Here is a 17,842-nt window from a genome sequence, read left to right on the forward strand (position 1 = left end):
TTAATAACATCTTAGTACTTTTAAATAATAGTTGAGTGGTTTAATTATTTAGACCAAACAGTCAGTTAATGCTAATTTCAATAAAAGTCAACCAGATTATATATCTCGTTTATTGAATAATAAATTTTAATCAAAGATTGATGCTCACGTCACTTATTTGATTTTGACTAAGTTAGCTCATGCTATTAAATTTTTTTTATTTTGTTTAATAATTTTAAAGATTTATAAATCAATTTTTAGAAAAAAAAATCTTCTTAAAAAGGTAATATTTTTTTCTTCTAAAATTATCAGCTAACTACTTCTAAATATTTGAAAATACTATCAATTTTTTTTCTAAATTATCATTTAAATTAACCAATTATTCATCAAGAAATATATTTTGATAATAAAATAATTTTAAACAAATTTTGATATTAATTGAACTTAAGCAGTATTTTTTTTTAAAAAATAAATCATTATAAAAAAAACATAATTTTGAGACGAATCCTAGCATGAATTTCTAAAAAAATTTCAATCCAAACAATTTTTGAAAGAATTCTAAGACTGACAAACTTTTCATAGTAAAATTATCGTTACCAACTTGACAATAAATTTGGAGAGGAAATTATCGATGAATATTACATGAAAAAATTTATGATATATGATAAATTAATTTTTTCTCAAATTTATAATAAATTGACGACCAAAATAATAATATAAAAAATATGTGATCTATGATGGATGCTCTCACGTATTTGATTTTGACGAATTTAACTCATAGTATTATTTTTTTAAATTTTGATTTTGACGAATTTAACTCATAGTATTATTTTTTTATATTTTGTTTAATAATTTTAATGGTTTATAAATCAACTTAAAGTGTATTTTTTTAAAAACAAATCTTAAAAAGATAATATTTTTTTCTTCTAAAATGTCAGTAACTGCTATCTAAATATTTAAAAATACTATCAATTTTTTTTTAAATTATCATTTAAATTAATCAATTATTCATGAAGAAAACTATTTTGATAATAAAATAATTTTAAATAAATTTTGATATTAATCGAACTTAAGCAGTATTTTTTAAAAAAAAATAAATCACTATAAAAAAAATACAGTTTTAGGATGAATTCTAAGACGAATTTCTAAAAAAAAAAAAAAATTCATTCCAAAATTCTCGTTGCTAACTTGGCAACGAATTTGAGGGCAAAATTAGCGATGAATAATATATTCGTTGCTAAATTTATAATAAAAACCATATCCGTCGCAAAATTATTGCAAAACTGGACATAAATTTGACGACGAAATTGACAATAAATTATAATTTTGTCACCAAATTAGTTGTCATTTCTGCAATAAAAATAATATTAAATTAGGATACTAACTTGTAACAAAAAAAAAAAACTTTTGAAAGGAATATTATTTTTATTGTAAAATTTGTAATAAATTTTACGATGAAAATAATAATATAAAAAAAATTGTGATATATAATAAATTAATTTTTTTTCTCAAATTTAAAATAAATTGACGACAAAAATAATAATATAAAAAAAAAAATATGTGATTCGCACGTCTATTTGATTTTGATGAATTTAGCTCATAGTATTTTTTTTTTTATTTTGTTTAATAATTTTAATGATTTATAAATCAACTTACAGTGTATTTTTTTAAAAAAATTCTTAAAAAGGTAAAAAAAAATTCTCTAAATATATCAGTTAACTACTGTCTAAATATTTAAAAATACTATCAATTTTTTTTTTCTAAATTATCATTTAAATTAATCAATTATTCATGAAGAAAGCTATTTTGATAATAAAATAATTTTAAACAAATTTTGATATTAATGAGTATTTAAAAAAAATATTCAATGATATTTTAAAATTTTATATACTTATATATATTTATTTATCTATTTATGGTAATCTTAATATTATTAGTCTTCTTTTGATACTAAATTAAATCAAATTCAAATCTATCAATTTTTATCATCATTATTGTTATATATTGATTTATTTATTCATATTTAATATTCTCCATTAATAAAAATATAATTCTCAAATTTACTATTTAAGATTTAATACTAAAAGTAACCACTAACATGTTATCCTTCCAATCCTAGCTAGTTTGTTCATCCAAATAGTATTGTCACTCGGAGATGATCGTCATTCTCAACTTTTCACATTTAAAATTAATTTATTTCATTTGTCATTCATTCGCTTCCTAAGCAACTTGTTTAGTTTCCTAGCTCCATATATCTCAAATATATTAAGTTCGTCGGTTTACTTTCTGTATCATCCATCTTGCTCGCTTATCTCTTTTATTATGATCCCTAAATTTGCATGCAGTCCCTATTGACAAACAAATCTTTACATGCAGTCCCCATCCATAAAAATTTTTGTTTCCACTCTCTAGTCAAACATATTTACCTAATTACCCATGATAATTTTAGGTGTAAAAAGTCCAAAAATCAGTATAATACCTCTTAAATTCAATACATTAAATTAGAATCTAGTATATTTTCTATCAAATTGAGTACGATTTTTTTTTCACCTCAATTGGATGGAAAATATACTAGATTTTTTTTAAATAATACTCAATTGGATGAAAAATATACTAAATGTTCATCACTAGTCAAACATATTTACCTAATTACCCATGATACTTTTAGGTATAAAAAGTCCAAAAATCAGTATAATTCCTTTTAAATTCAGTACATTAAATTAGAATCTAGTATATTTTCTATCAAATTGAGTACGATTCTTTTTTCATCTTAATTGGATGAAAAATATACTAGATTTTCTTTAAATGGTATGAAAAATATACTAGATTTTCTTTAAATAGTAAATAATGCTAAATTTATAAGGAATTATATTAAGCAGGAAAAAAGTCGTTAATGTGCTGAATTTAATAGAAATTATACTCATTTTTAGACTATTTGTACCGAAAAAAATATGAAGGTTAATTTTGATAGAAAATATACTCGATTCTAGCATAAAGTACTAGATTCTAGTGTAAAGTGCTGAATTTAACCGGAAATATACTCGTTTTTAAACTTTTTATACCTAAAAAATCTGAGGGGCAATTTAGGTAACACTATTTGTATGAGGGAGTTGAAACAAGTAAGGGGGCGTTTGGTTCTTTCCTAGGAATAGGAATTGGAATGGGAATTATTATATTGTGGAATGAGAATGGGTATAAGCATGGATATCACTCTTAAAAGCAATGTTTGGTTATTTGCATATCTTCTATCGGAATAAATCAAAATTTTCTTTTTTATCCTTACAGGAAAATAAAAGAAAAAATTAGATGTGAGAGAAAGATGAATGTGAGAGAAAAATATGATGAAAGAGAAAGTACGATGAGAGAGGAAGTGTGATGAGAAAGAATGAAGAGAGAGAAAGTGTGATGAGAGAAAATGAGAAGAGAGAGTTGATAGGAGAGAGCATGATGAGAGAGAAAATATGATGTGAGAGAAAGTATGATGGGAGAGGATGAAGAGAGAGAAAATGTAATGAGAAAAAATAAGGATAAAAAGTGTGATGAGAGAGATTGAGGAGAGAGAGAGTATGGTGAGAAAAAAGTATGATGAGAGAGAAAGTGAGATGAAAAAAAAGAGAACAGTGAGTGTGATGGGAGAGATTGAGGAGAGAGAAAATATGATGAGAGAGAAAGTGTGTTGAGTAAAAAAAGGAGGGAGTGTGACAAGAGAGATTGAGGAGAGAGAAAGTGTGATGAGAAAAAAAGAGAAAAGAGAGTGTGATGGGAAAGATTGAGGAGAGAGAAAGTACGATGAGAGAAAAAGTATGATGAGAAAAAAAGAAGGAAGAGAGTGAGATGGAAAAGATTGAGGAGAGATAAAGTATGTTGAGAGAGTGTAATGAGAAAAAAAGAGAAAAAAGAGTGTGCTAGGAGAGATTAAGGAGAGAGAAAGTGTGTGATAAAATGATGTGAGATAAAATATGATGAGAGAGAACAAGAAGAGAGAAGTGATATGAAAGAATAAATAAATAAATATATTTTGATATTTGATATTAAGGGAGAAAATTTTAGTTTTAGGTCAAGGGTATTTTTGGAATAAGGAAATATTTTGATTGATGAAAATAGGGTAATGGTTCATTGAAGGGGAGGTACATGGGAATGAGTTATTACCCAATTTTAAGGATTCATTCCCTTATTTGTTTTCCTATTCCTATAATACAAACACTAACAATGACAATCAATGATTCTCATTCTCATTCCCCACTCCTATTCCCTTAAACCAAACACCCCCTAATACTTTGCATGCAAGGAGTGCCTAAAAAATCTGAGGGGCAATTTAGGTAACACTATTTGTATAAGGGAGTTGAAACAAGTAATACTTTGCATGCAGGGAGTGGAAACAAAGTTTTTTGTGATTGGGGACTGCATGTAAAGTTGTGATTATGATTAGGAATTTTTCTCTAATTTACCGTTAAAAAAAAACGCTTTAAAATATTCAAATTTAAAAATTAAATTTTTTATGTTCCTATAAATTTGAATTTTTTTAAATAAAAGAGTAGATATGTAATTTTAAATTCTTGATTAAAATTATTTTCCTTTACTAAAATTTATAACATAATAAAATAAGAGATATTAAATTAGTACGCTAGTCTAAATTGAATTTTGATAATAATTATTGTTCAATAAATATTTTCTTTTATTATAAAATTAGAAATGATAAAAAGTAATTTGTAATAATATTTTTGACAAAATAATTAGAATTATAAATTTAATTTTCTTAAAAAATTTAATTTTCTGGAATGATTTTGACACTTTTCCATATAAAAAAATTAACTATATGGAAAATTGAAAAAAATATTTATTAGAAAAATATGTATTGCTCATCACGATGATTAGTGCTTTTAGTCGATGAATCAGGCCCGATCGAGCCAAAATGGCCAGTCAATCCGCATTCGACACAGCTTCCAAACATGGCAAGGTTGACATGGTTATATTCAGACTATGTCAACCATAATTTAATTTACGTCAAGTGATGACTGAGTTCAGTTCGATCGACATATCGCACATAAACACCATTGTCAGCATAGTCTCTTACACTTTAACATGACTCCAAAATATTACTAGACGTCTAGACCCAAGCATATGCAATACACAAGTTTGATTGTCTTCCGCGAAACTTTATAGTCGGAGTAGCAACTCTACTTCGAAGTTACCATTTGAGATTCTCCTAACCATCTGATTGCATGCCTTTGAGCATGTTAAGGATTGAAAGGAACAGGTTGAGAACGTCTAGGTACAGAATAACGGATGCCCAAATGTACTCATCGTAAGTGTAGCGCTTGATCAGGTTGTCGGTGTCGTACACTATAAAACCAGAGAAAACTAGAGCCCCAAGGCCGCCAAATACTGCAACTGAGGCTGGACCAAGCGGGAAGAATATCTGCAATGGAAACAAAAAGCACAAGAAAAAATTCAAGACCGGAACAAGATAAATAGGACTTCCAGTTCCAATAATATCGAATTCTTCTAAGAGTTACAATATTTTTTACAAACCCCCTCTTGCAGTTGAGGAATCTTGGACTAGTTTTTTATAGGTATATATCAGATGCTCTCGTAACCTAAGTTTTGTAATGCACAGAACTCACTAGATCCTGCAAATTCAAAGCTGGGATGGTCAGATTGTTCAAACAAGCAAAGAGTCACAACTCTTTGGGAGCGACTGGATGCATCTAATTCCACCGTTGCACGAGCATCCAGATATTTTAGATGCTTTTCACTGTGAGACGTAATTTTTCCCCTATCATCTTTTACCCCTCACTTTCAACTCTACTCATTATTCATCAAAGGTAAAAGGAAAAGGTAGGTATTTTAAGAAACCATAGCTTCAAGTTCCAGTTCCAGTTCCAGTTTCAGTGTAGCAAAACACAACACAGATTCAGTGTTGTACATTCAAAATAAAGTTTGTGTTGTCCATTCAAGTTCCAGTTTCAGTTCCAAAACACAGATTCAGTGTTGTAGAAAAGTGATTTTGACTACGTGCTAATTTGTTTAAGTTTGGTAATAAACTTATATTTAAAAGAGGAACAACAGAAGATTTCTACGTGTGGCAATTAGTAACTAGCTTTTATGGATGTCTTAGTTTCAACACACTGGTCAATCTTTGCGGTCATAAAGCATTAGAGTAGCAGTATTGACGAACTCCAATCCAATGCAAAAAGAACTTCTCAAAACTAATGAATTCCAGTTATAAAAATTATATGGTTCTATTGATCGCCTATCAGTGAATTCTATTTTACATGCAACTGAAATCAACTTAATTTCGACATACCTGGATAAAAGTGGTCAGGAGAAGCACAATGAGACTAACAAACAAAATTGGTCCAAGGAAGCTAAAGTCCTTCCCCTTCCTTGAAGCCCAGAAAGAATATCCAGTTAAGGATGCAACCACAGCTGAGGTCAAAATCAATGCTTCCAGGACAATTCTTCCTGTTGAAGCATAACAAGGTTTACAAGCAAAACACAAAACAAACTGTTTAAAAGGCCATAATCCGATAGCATCACCTTGGGTATTAGCACAGGCCACGCCGATGCTTAAGCTTAGACAAACAGTGAAGAGTCCAAGAAACACAAAGTTTAGTGGATGCTTTTGCTGATAATGGTACAATGGCCACAACACTGGGATATAACACTTGACCAATTAGCTATGCTGGTTGACACTATTACAAAATAAGATATGCATGACAATAAATACGAAAATTTGGAAAACACAGAAAATTCACTAAATCAGGATGCAGAAGAACAAAAGGTGGTGTATTAAAGATTCCTTCAAACAAAAATTGCCAAATGGTGAAATTTGAAGAACTAGGATATAAACAAACATGATCAAGGGCACCATAGTTCATAAACAAAGATGATCTAAACAAATTAAAGCAACACAAATTTGTTCTATGCTTGCATTGTACATCCTTTTTCATAGCAATTTTATTGGCAAAGACAAAAGATATTTTCTTAGCACAAATTATTACCAAACTATCATCATTTTATTTCAGAACTTGTTTGATAGACACATTCATTCTTAGCACAAATCACTAGAGTTAATTAGATTACAATAATCTTTAGAAAACTTGAAAATTGTTAAGAGTAGCAATATGATCCATTGTGAATAGGTCAAATTAACCTAGAGATGGGTTTTAGAAAGTCATCAATTTGATAAATTCCTTGATCCCCATCTGATACAACCAATTGGGAATTAGTTCCAGATTTGTATTGCCAAACATCACCATCGTTTCTTATGTGGAATAAAAAAATCCGAGATCTCTCGGATTTCAAATCAATACCAGCGGAATCACTGATCTGGCGCTGATGCAATATTGTTAGAGCTAATCATGCCAATTTCGGCAATTATAAAAACTAAAATCTTATCGGCCTCCATGTACCACCTGAATCGAAGATCTGAAATCTAAAATAACACCTACTCGATTATTATTATGAGAAGATAGATCAACCCAATCGAAAGGCAATAGAGAAATTCAAAGCGGAAAACGAGTCAACATAGATCAGATCTAGAAATTTAGGGGAGCATACAGACGAAGGGAAGGAGGGCAAGGAAGAGGGAGAGTCCCGGGCTGGAGATGAGGGCCAAATTGAGGGGTCGGTGGAGGACGGTGACGGCGGAGACGGCGGTTGTGAGGATCACCTGCGCGGTGAGGATGCCGTAGACCTTGCGGATGAAGCCCCAGCGGAGCTCGTTCTCGCCGCGGGAGAGGCCCGGGTAGAGCGTGCCTCCGGCCTCGAGGTCGACATCGAGGCCGCCGACGCCCTTCTCCACCCGCTCGTAGCCGAACATTCTCGCCGGTTGCGTCGAAGCCTTCGCGGGTTTGCGGACGGTGACCACTCAACGAGGCATAGCTCTCCTTATTTATTTATTAGTTAAAAAAGATATTCTTTTTAATAAAAAAATAAAAATATTTTTCATCTTAAAAATACTTCTTTTTTTTAAAACCAATCTGTAATATATTTTTCCTAATTTAATTTGATTAAAATTATTTAATATAAAATATTTTTTATTAAATATTTTTTTACCTTGATTAAAATTGTACCAACGTAATTAAAATTATTTCAACTTAATTAAAATCATTACAATTTAATGATAAATAAAAATGTAATGAGTGTTGTTTAATATGTTTTATAAAATATCTGTTTTACTATTTTAATAATTAAGGATGATCTTTTATTTTTTTAAAAAAAAATGTTTATAATTATCACTTTACCTCTATATTTTTATAAATATTGTCAACAACTTCGAGTAATTTAAGAATCGAGTCCGGGTTTTGATAAATTAACGGATAAATTTTTATTAATAAACAGTTGACCTACTTCCTAATTTATCCTGATAATTAATGAAAAAATTTTGTAAAATTAAATCAAGTGTTGATATCCCAAGGTAATTTTGATGTGATCAAACAAATTAAGTTAGGTCCTGTTGTGTTTAACCGTGTGTCTAAGTATACAGGAACTTATGAACACAGAGCATCGAGCGAAAGACAGCTAGTGAGAAGGACAGCACGGGAGAGAGCCGACGAGCTCAGTGCGTCTAAGGGACAAGATGCTGCGGAAGAGTATACCAACGGACAAGAAGGGAGCGTGCAGTGTTTCTAAGGGACGAGAAGTCGAATCGGAAGATTGCTCGAGGAGCAAAAGACACAGCTGTCCGAGGGACGAAAAGTTGTGGAAGAGTACGCTGGCAGACAAGAAGGAAACAAACAGCGATTCCGAGGGACGAGAAGCTGGAGCGGAAGTTTGCTCGAGAAGGCTGGAAGTTAGGTTTGGGTGAGTCCTATTTCGGATGGCCGAAATCACCCAAGCAAGCAAAGATGGAGCAGAAGACCCAGACTGAAGTAAGCAAAGCCGAAGCTGGAGGCTCGAAGAGAAAGTCAACAAAATGTTGACTTTCAACCTTCGGGGTGCCCGGACTTCAAGCGCCCGAAATCTGATTCTTAACCATTTCGACGTGGCATTTGAATGTTATGTCGGGGATAGAATTTTATCCCATTTCAGGTGTTTGGAACGCTTCCCGATGCCCCGAGTGCTATATAAACAGCCCTGCTCTCAGAAGTTAAGGAAGAACAAGCAACTTTAAAACAACACTTGTATGCTTTTAGTTTTCTATTTAGCTTTCTAATTTTGTGTTGTCATTACTGTAAAGAGGCTTCTCCGCGTGAAGGAGAAATTAATGCGCTTTACTTTCTTGGATTAACAACCTCCCCGATTGTAACTAAGTAAATTCTCGATGCCTCTGTCTTTTAATTTATTTATTATACTTATGCAAGTGTTAGATTTATAAAGTTGTAATCCGAGAAAAGTTTTTGTTTATTTACTTGATTTGTACAGAGACTATTCATCCCCTCTAATCGGCCGCCAAAGGGTCCTAACATCAATATCACTCAAAATTAATGGACATGTAATTTAGATATAAGTGTTGCCAACTAAAACTAATAATGAATAATTGCCATAAACACACAAGGATGCAAATGTAATTTTTGAAAAAAAAAAAATTGGAATAAGAATATTTATTTATTTCATTTTGATTGAAAAAATATTACATAAAAATAAATAATTTATGGAACTTATTTTATGACACTTGTCTGATCAATCGATCCAACCCCGACTCATATATTTGTTAAACTCAATCACCTCGGGTGTCTCAGACCAATCTGACTAACCCAACCGGCCTACTTCATCACCAAAACTGCACCCAACTTATTCAGCCTATTCAGTCTACTTAACTTGTTCGATTAGGTGTAAACAATTTATATGAAAATTTTGATCATACATGAATTTGATAGATATTACTACAAGAATTTATAGATATATGATGCCAATTAAATAAAAAAAAATTGTGGATACACAAATGGTCTATCTAACCCAATCACAAACTTACATTTTAGTGGCAAACATTGTGCCAAGAAGAACACAGTGAAAAAGTTTGTCACATCCAGAAGAGATGCTCTATTCAGAAGAACAATGAAAGTTGGAAGGATTTACAAATCTAACAAACACACCATATTACTAATGCATATCGATGTAGTTTGTGAATCGAGTTGGGGAAGAAAGATGCGGTAAAGAGGAAAGGAGAGCTCAACCCATGCCAAAGAACAAAAATGTTGCGACTGTTTTGTTCATCAGCAACAGTTCTTCAAGATATGCTCTGTAAAATACTGCACCAAGTTCATCCGACTTGTGTGTAGTTATTAAAATCTCAATATCTGCAACTTGGAAAAGGAATGTTGGTGAATGAAATCTTCTGAATGATTTCGACAAACCCCTGCTCCTTCTTCCCCATCTTGAACTGCATGAGTTTCACTAAATTCAGTGTCGAATTGGAGCTTCCTCGATCATAGTTTCAGCAGATGAACATTATTGCTTTTTCGATAAGTACACATTCAGGTATGCATGAGAATGCTCGCGAGTCAACATAATGATAGCATAGAGGAAGATACCTCGGTCAGTCGTACAACAGAACAGATGAGGATGTAAAGTCTTCTTTTCTTCAGTTGTTATATGGATACTTGTATTTGTCAGGAAAAAACATCACTAAATTGTGTGCTTACTGAATGTTAAACAAGGAGCTGCTCTGACAATATAGCTGCACCGATTAGACTGAGAAGGCAAAATATCGAGAGGAAATCAACAAAACCAAGTGAGGAATCAGAGAAGAGGTAAATCTTGTGTGAATCACAGTCACCGCGGAAACCTCTAGCGATCATGGCCTGCTCAAAATAGAGATTCAATAAATATGTTTACTTTTGACAGCTATGCAATAGGGATTGGTGCTTCAGATGAAAAAAAAAGTTAAATCTTGAAAAGTGAAATTTTGATATCACCCTTTCCTTTCAAGGGCTACAACTAGCAACAAAAGCTTACTCTAACACGATAAATTGTAGACTAATAAAGAAGCTTTATGGACAAAATCTAGTAGACAATTAGATCGATTCTTTCAACCAAACAGTTTTGATTGATTAGTCACCATTCTTCCAGGAAAGAAGTTTCCCCGCACATCCCAAAGCAATCAGAGAGCAAATAGCCAAGTAACAATCTGACACTTCACATTAGTCTTTAGTTTACTCTAACATGATGAATGTATACTAATAAAGGAGCTTCACAAAGTTAGACGAGTGAGTTACGATTAACTTGGCTTAAACATTTTGGGTCATTGTTGAGCCTAACAATTCAATGAGTCGATTCTTTCATCTAAGTAATTTATGACAATTGATATTAAAGTGAATCTAATCGTAATTGTGTGATGCTGTAGCCACCATTAGATCTGGCAAGCTAATGAACAGAGATGATTATGTACTATGAGTTCATCTGTGAGTATGGTAAACCTTGAGAGGGGAATCCTATTTCTCGCTCAAAATTGTATCAACAATGGCTGATCATAATCCAAATCGATAGTATCAGCCAATTTTGCCAACCATAATTTATTAATTTATCTGATGGCATAATTAGATGGTGGGTATGCCACATGTATGTCATATGTTTCCTCCAACAAGAAAATTAATTGTGTTATAGTCAGGGTGTAACATGATAAGAGTTTATGGAAGGCATTTGGACGATATAAAAATTTGGATATTTTGAAAAAGTCAATAAATTGCATGGGCAAAAATGAAATTTTACTACTCATTTTACCATAGACTGTTTACCTTGAACTAACGATGTTAATCTCTGGGTAAACTAGTATGATTTTCAAAAGGTTCGAAGGGTAAAAAGTTAAGACAGGCAAATTCCGGATTGCAGAGTGAAGTTTTCTCTCAACTAGAAATCCCCACTCTACAAATAGCATTGACTAAATATGTATCTGACTTTGTAAATGAACCGACATCGTAGGTACACAACCTTAGTTCGAGGTGAGTTGCAAAGTAACTAATCACAAACTGTAAAGCACAATCATTCAAACTTGTGACAAATAGCCGCTTGACTGGAGCATCAATAGCAGTGACAATAGAGCTCACTCGGTCCACTATAGGTTCCATCCACCAAAAATGGCCAAGTAACTTTGTATAAAGTTCGTAACGTGATGAACAAACAAACTGAATGCTCCCAAACAAATTGTATGTTCCATTTCATGTGGTTGTAATGTTGTTCCACTTTATCCAAACATATTGTATGTCAATGTGAAGTATGAATCATGAGATCCAATGAATTGACTATAGTGGACAGAAAACTAACCTTGGAAATTTGCTCTGCGTGACTAAATATGTTTTTGAAAATCCGGCCAACATATAGAAAGAAAACTGCATAATTTAATAACACAAAAAGATTTGGTTATAATTTCTACAAGTTTTAATTAAATTGCTGCAACACCAGTTAGAGTGTGTAAGCTTTAGATATTCATAGGCTATATATATCGAAGACGATATGTACCATCCAATGTTTCCATTAGTGTTAACTGATGCCAGCATATGCGACGTGCAATAATACCTAACGCAGCACTCCGTACCTGCGAACATTAAGCGCATCATAAGCATACAAGGAAACACTTCAGGAAATAACTAATGAATATTTAATATATAACGATTAACATCACAACTTACCTCATCAAAGACCAGACTAATGAATCTTAAAGAAAGCAGGAGAGTAAGTATTATCTCGGATACCGGGGTACCCAATAGAGACAGAGGGGCCATAAACCATCGAAGAGCAGAAGCAATTTGCTCAGGCATTGTCGTTGTTAAGCACAGGCTTGCACTTTGGAAGATCTTTATGAAAGGAATATGAACAATCAGTTACCAGACATATGCTACAAATACGTGTAATTGATATACCAAGATCAGCTAAGTCGAAATAAAATGATCAGAAGAGGAAAAATGAAATCATACAATCCGCACGGATGAGCAACAAAGTAATTGACATTGGAATCGGAAGACTGATAGTATGCTTAATCTGTGAGCAATGTATTTGATAGTCTTTGCCAGGGAAGGATTATCTTATCTGAGACTAGTTTTTTCCTCCGAAACCAAGTATAAAACATTGGCATAATGAAAATTGCACCATAGGGTTCAGAAATGCTGTCGAGAATTTGATGATTTATTCCTATTCCATATCAAAAAAGAACAGAAATCCAAGAAACATTTGCCAAGTGAGATTAAAAGATTCTCATAGCCCTTGCCACTTTCATATAGTTGCCTTCATTTAAACACCTTATCAATTGCATGAATACTGAGTTTGGGCCTTAAGGCTTAGAATACAATAAAATTTAGACATTACAATCGAATTCTGTCCTACTGTATCAAGGCTTTATCACTTCTAGTATCCAGATCTCTATATCATTTTAATTATGCTAAAAAAGAAATTTTAGCTCTCTCCACTCCTAACAAATTCAACTCTAATCAATTTGGCCTGACTAATTATAGTGGCCTTTGAATTGTCCCAACACCAACAAATGCCACAAATGATTTTTCAATTTAACTAGTAAAGGTTGAGTCCATCATAGAAATCAATGCTATGGTCATCCAACAAAAGATAAGAAAAATAAGAATGACAAGAATAGTAAATACAAAGGGTGAGAATTATACAGTGAAGGATAAACAAGCCGATGTACTAGCCACTGATAATCCTTTCCTTGTAAATTGCAGTGGACCTAGCTTCATGATTGTATATGAGTAGCTTCCTAAGGATGATGGAACGTTTGGGAGTCCCGTAATGGATGGTGGAGGAGTTCTCAACTGGGCAAGTGAGGGTACAGTATCTGAACCAAATCCCAGCATGATGAACAAAATTCCTGAAAGCAATGCCACTCTGCCCAATTGATCCTACAAAGTAGAGAAAAGTTCAAAAAAAGCTTCCAACTTTTCTATTTTCCTTTTAATAGAAAAGGAAGCAATTCATGAAACTTATATTTAATAGCACTTTTTCTTTTCATTTTTAGGGGAAATAAGACATCTTAAGTAGAAAATAGAGTTTGGTCATAGAGAAGTAAAAAATATAGTGATTTTTTTTCTTGTTTATTATTTTTCTATATTCTCTATTGTGGATTAGTAGAACTGAAATTTTTTTACAAGAAGTAAACACACCCTAGCTTTTTTGGCTTTGCAAAAATGCATATGTGCCTTGAGCCGATATATCTCAATAAATAACCATGACAACACATAACAATTTTCCATGATATTATTTCAAATGCCTCGAAGAATTAATATTGTTGTTTAAGGTTTGACAATAATGAGTCTTATTATGTTTAAGAGATTTTAGCATGGCAGAGACAAAAATACCCATTCTTGGAGGTGAAATGAAAACTAAAGTATCTATTTAAGATGCTAGGAATGGCGTTCTATAAACTCTATGATCTAAAACAAACTGAAGTAGATTAGACGATTTTGTTAAATGTAGAATAGCTTGCATTTCATAAATGGTAGTTCTATGAATTCATGTGATGTTGGAGCGTAGATAGAATAAAGAATCATCAAAAGAATGAGATACCAAAAACTTCAATGTACTAAAGTCAAAAGAAAGTGTATGCCTAGAAAACTGATGCAAATTGAGAAAACTATTTTTACAGGTTTGTTGCCAAAAAAAAAAAACCAAGCAATCCTTAATCCACCAATGTGAGGGCGTCTGTTGTAAATGTTAGTAACCAATTTGTAATTTTACTGCTACATAAATTTTTAGATAAAACAAGAAGTGAATTTATTGTTCACTATCTTAGCTCTAAAAGGGCAGCCCGGTGCACGAAGCTCCCGCCATGCGGAGTCCTGGGGAAGGATCCATTGTACGCAGCCTTACCTTGCTTTTTGCAAGAGGATGTTTCTTGGAGTTTATTTGGTTCAAAAAGGAAAAAATGGTGCAAAAGCCTCATAAAAACATAATCAGAACTTGTGCATTCCTGCAAATCCACTTGTTCTTCTTATCAAACTTAAAATTTCAGTAACTTAACTTTAATGTTAACCTCCCCAAAAGAAAAACAAAAAAAATATTGTAGTAATCAAAACGTTTATGATCAAATATAGATTGGACAGTGAAAAAAAATCAGAATTTGTGTAGTTATGTTCCTGCAAATCCACTTCTTCTTCTTATCAAACCTAACATTTCAGTATTCCTACTAACTTAACTTTAATGTTAGCCTCCCCCAAGGAAAAACAAAAAGATATTGTAATAATCAAACGGTCTATCAAATGCACTCTGGACAGTGAGAAAATCCCAAACTTACAAGCTTACCATCCAAATACGATTTGGAAGGATCCAGATTGACAGTACAGTAAGATACAAGACCAAACCGAGGCGCATATAGATATGTGATCTTGCTGGTAAGATAACAAGGGCCAACAACCATGCCTGCGAAACTAAAATTTTAAGCATATACAACTGAAGTTGCACATGGAAAGATAACATAACAAAATATAAATAAGAGGAAAATAGGCACACCAATATGGATATAATGAAACAGTAAAGTGTTGGCATACTCTTACAGGTATTATTCCAACATCAAAGCACGAGCAGAGTACTTTGTTAATCAGATAAACATCAAAATGCAGTAAATTACACTTGAGAGACTGATTTGGTATTGGAACAAAAAAATACAAAAAGATAAAATATACAATCATCATCACCATCATCAAGTTGAATTAATCCCGATTATTTGGAGTCAGATACATGGATATTATCCCTCAATTGAGTAAGATATATTGGTTGTTTTCAACTTATTATTAATGTCAATACACTTAAATGTTTAAGAAAAGCTTTTGGATGACTGAAATTCTTGATTTAGCTAACTTGTTGAAACATTTTATTGATTTAACATTCATAATATTGTTTTCATTATATTCTTGGTTCTCTAGCTCTTTAGCTAAACTATTGCTTCTTACCTCCCCGCACTGAAATGGCCAAAGGGTGTAAGAAAATGGTGGAAGACATTAGAAGCTGAGGGAAATTTATAAATTTGGAAGTAAATGATGTTACAAAACTACAAGAAGCAAGAATCAGTTTCTCCTTTCTGGCTTCTTCACATAAATCTTACACAAGAAAAAGGGAAAATAAAATAAGAGATGAAAGCACAAATAAAAGAAGGGACATTATGAACAAAACCCAAAGGAAGCTCATGCCCAGCCACTCATAGAAGAGCTAGAAGAGGCATCATTTGAGTCAGCAATTCAGAATTAATAAAAGAAATAGAACTCTACCTTGTGACTAATATCATGTCTAACGTTTATCATAAAGAATTGGACCTATTTAATGATTTAACAGAAAAACATTCTGCAAATTTTAATACATGTTGTTTGAGTAGAACATCAACATACCAAAAGATGTTTACATTTAATAGCTTTTAGAAACGCCCCAAAGGTTTTATCAATGTCAAAACACTCCTAAGCTTTCTATTGTGCCGTCAAAACATCCCCTATTGAACACTAAAGTACCTATTTTATACTCTTAAATGACCACGTGAATACTAAATTATCAATAAGGGGGTATTTTGATAACAAAATGGAAATCTTAGGGGATTTTTTGACATTAATTAAACCTTAAGGCATTTTGAAAGGGAAAAAAAAAGTTAAACATTAGGGCGTTTTGAAAATAACTTTTTTTTTCCCAAAACAAACTAAGTCAATGCCAAGTTAGGGTTGAGAATTCTATAAATCAGGCCCAAGCAGCCTAAAACTAACAAACTCAGATTAGTCATCGATCTAGATATTCAACTACTTTGGAGTGATTTGCTTTTCTCATAGTAAATCAAAAAATGCATTGTCAAGAGCAAATTTTTATTTAATCAAAGATAAGCAAAACTAAGAAGAAAATATACCAATTTGATACGAGGATCAACGGAGTGGAGAAAAGTGCGTGGAGACTCGATGAACTGGCAGATAGGGCTGGAAGTAGCCCCGGCAATGAGTCTGAGGACCTTCTCGGGCCCAACCCCGACGCCGCGTGGGATCAACGCTGCCCATATCGGTTCCACCTCTCCTCCACCACCACCAGCAGCAGCAGCAGCAGCAGTTCGGTCCTTTCCGCCGTTCCGATCTGCCACCGAGCAGCTGATGAAAAGGGCGCCATTCAAAGTTCTGGTCGAGGTAGGCCTCGGAACCTTCTGCCGGATCAGGGAAAAAGCGGAGGAGCGGCGACGAAGGGCGCCGTGTAGCTGCACCGGCCGAGGAGGAGAAGAGGAAAAGATGGTAGTGAGACACAACGCCATCATTCCTCTTCGCTCAGCGTGAGGATGTGCCTTCGTTGAAAATAAAATAAAATCAAAATATATAATTTTTTTTATCGATAAATGTAAATGCATTCGGCTGAATAAGATATTACATTATTATTCCTCTCTCATTTTTTTTTATTTTTTATTTTTAAAATTGATATCATATATCTAATTTATATGTTTTTCACTAGGAATCACAATGGAGCGGGACATGAGCGGATTTATCATTCACATCCCCTCCCTCGAATTTTATCCTCGTCCCCGTCCCCGTCCCCGTCCTCATACTCGATTTTTCCTAATCGGGGAATCCCCGACCCCACGGAGATTAAATCCCCATCCCCGGCCCCGTCCCTGATTTTTTAATCGTGGAATACCATCCCCGCCCCAACCCCCAGTCCCATCCCCCATTTTAGAAAAAAAAATTATATATCATCTCATTTTAAATAATATAACAATACAATATATTCTCAAAACACCAATTACAATAATATAACAATACCATCCTTTTTCAAATCAACATAAGTTTAATTCTTTAATCTGTCAAACAAAGCTAATGAAATAGTATAATAATGTTTAAAAAAAAGGATTAATATTCCAGAATTTAAGAGCAAAATCCACCATCAATAAACAAAGCGATCAAGGTCCAAACAATGCAAATGTATCAGGTGCAAAATACAGCATTGCCAAGTCTCAAGGATCATA

The 17,842-nt window shown here is 32.8% G+C and overlaps 2 protein-coding genes across 4 annotated transcripts; both read right to left on the reverse strand.

Annotated features, from left to right (window-relative positions):
• Positions 1–4,929: 4,929 nt before the first annotated feature.
• LOC122056608 (BI1-like protein) lies at positions 4,930–7,858 on the reverse strand. Its single transcript, XM_042618631.1, has 4 exons — positions 7,543–7,858; positions 6,520–6,633; positions 6,287–6,444; positions 4,930–5,398 (listed from the first exon to the last, which is right to left on the reverse strand). Exons 1-4 carry the CDS (start codon positions 7,802–7,804, stop codon positions 5,186–5,188), a joined length of 747 nt encoding a protein of 248 aa, XP_042474565.1. The 5' UTR covers positions 7,805–7,858; the 3' UTR covers positions 4,930–5,185.
• A 1,960-nt stretch (positions 7,859–9,818) lies between these two features.
• On the reverse strand, positions 9,819–17,165 carry LOC122056609 (protein ABCI12, chloroplastic-like). Of its 3 annotated transcripts, none has more exons than XR_006133306.1 (8): positions 16,748–17,165; positions 15,169–15,285; positions 13,533–13,769; positions 12,552–12,716; positions 12,382–12,457; positions 12,187–12,251; positions 10,458–10,727; positions 9,819–10,306 (listed from the first exon to the last, which is right to left on the reverse strand). XR_006133306.1 is itself a non-coding variant. In XM_042618633.1 (8 exons), the coding sequence occupies exons 1-7, from the start codon at positions 17,138–17,140 to the stop codon at positions 10,575–10,577; spliced, it is 1,206 nt and encodes a 401-aa protein (XP_042474567.1). In that variant the 5' UTR covers positions 17,141–17,165; the 3' UTR covers positions 9,819–10,306; positions 10,569–10,574. The 3 variants fall into 3 exon arrangements, 2 of the variants coding, with proteins under 2 accessions (XP_042474567.1, XP_042474566.1); XM_042618633.1 differs by having other exon boundaries at positions 10,569–10,727; XM_042618632.1 differs by having other exon boundaries at positions 9,819–10,727.
• Between the last annotated feature and the right edge of the window lie 677 nt (positions 17,166–17,842).

Source organism: Zingiber officinale, chromosome 3B, assembly GCF_018446385.1.
Source record: "Zingiber officinale cultivar Zhangliang chromosome 3B, Zo_v1.1, whole genome shotgun sequence".
Lineage (NCBI taxonomy): Eukaryota > Viridiplantae > Streptophyta > Magnoliopsida > Zingiberales > Zingiberaceae > Zingiber > Zingiber officinale.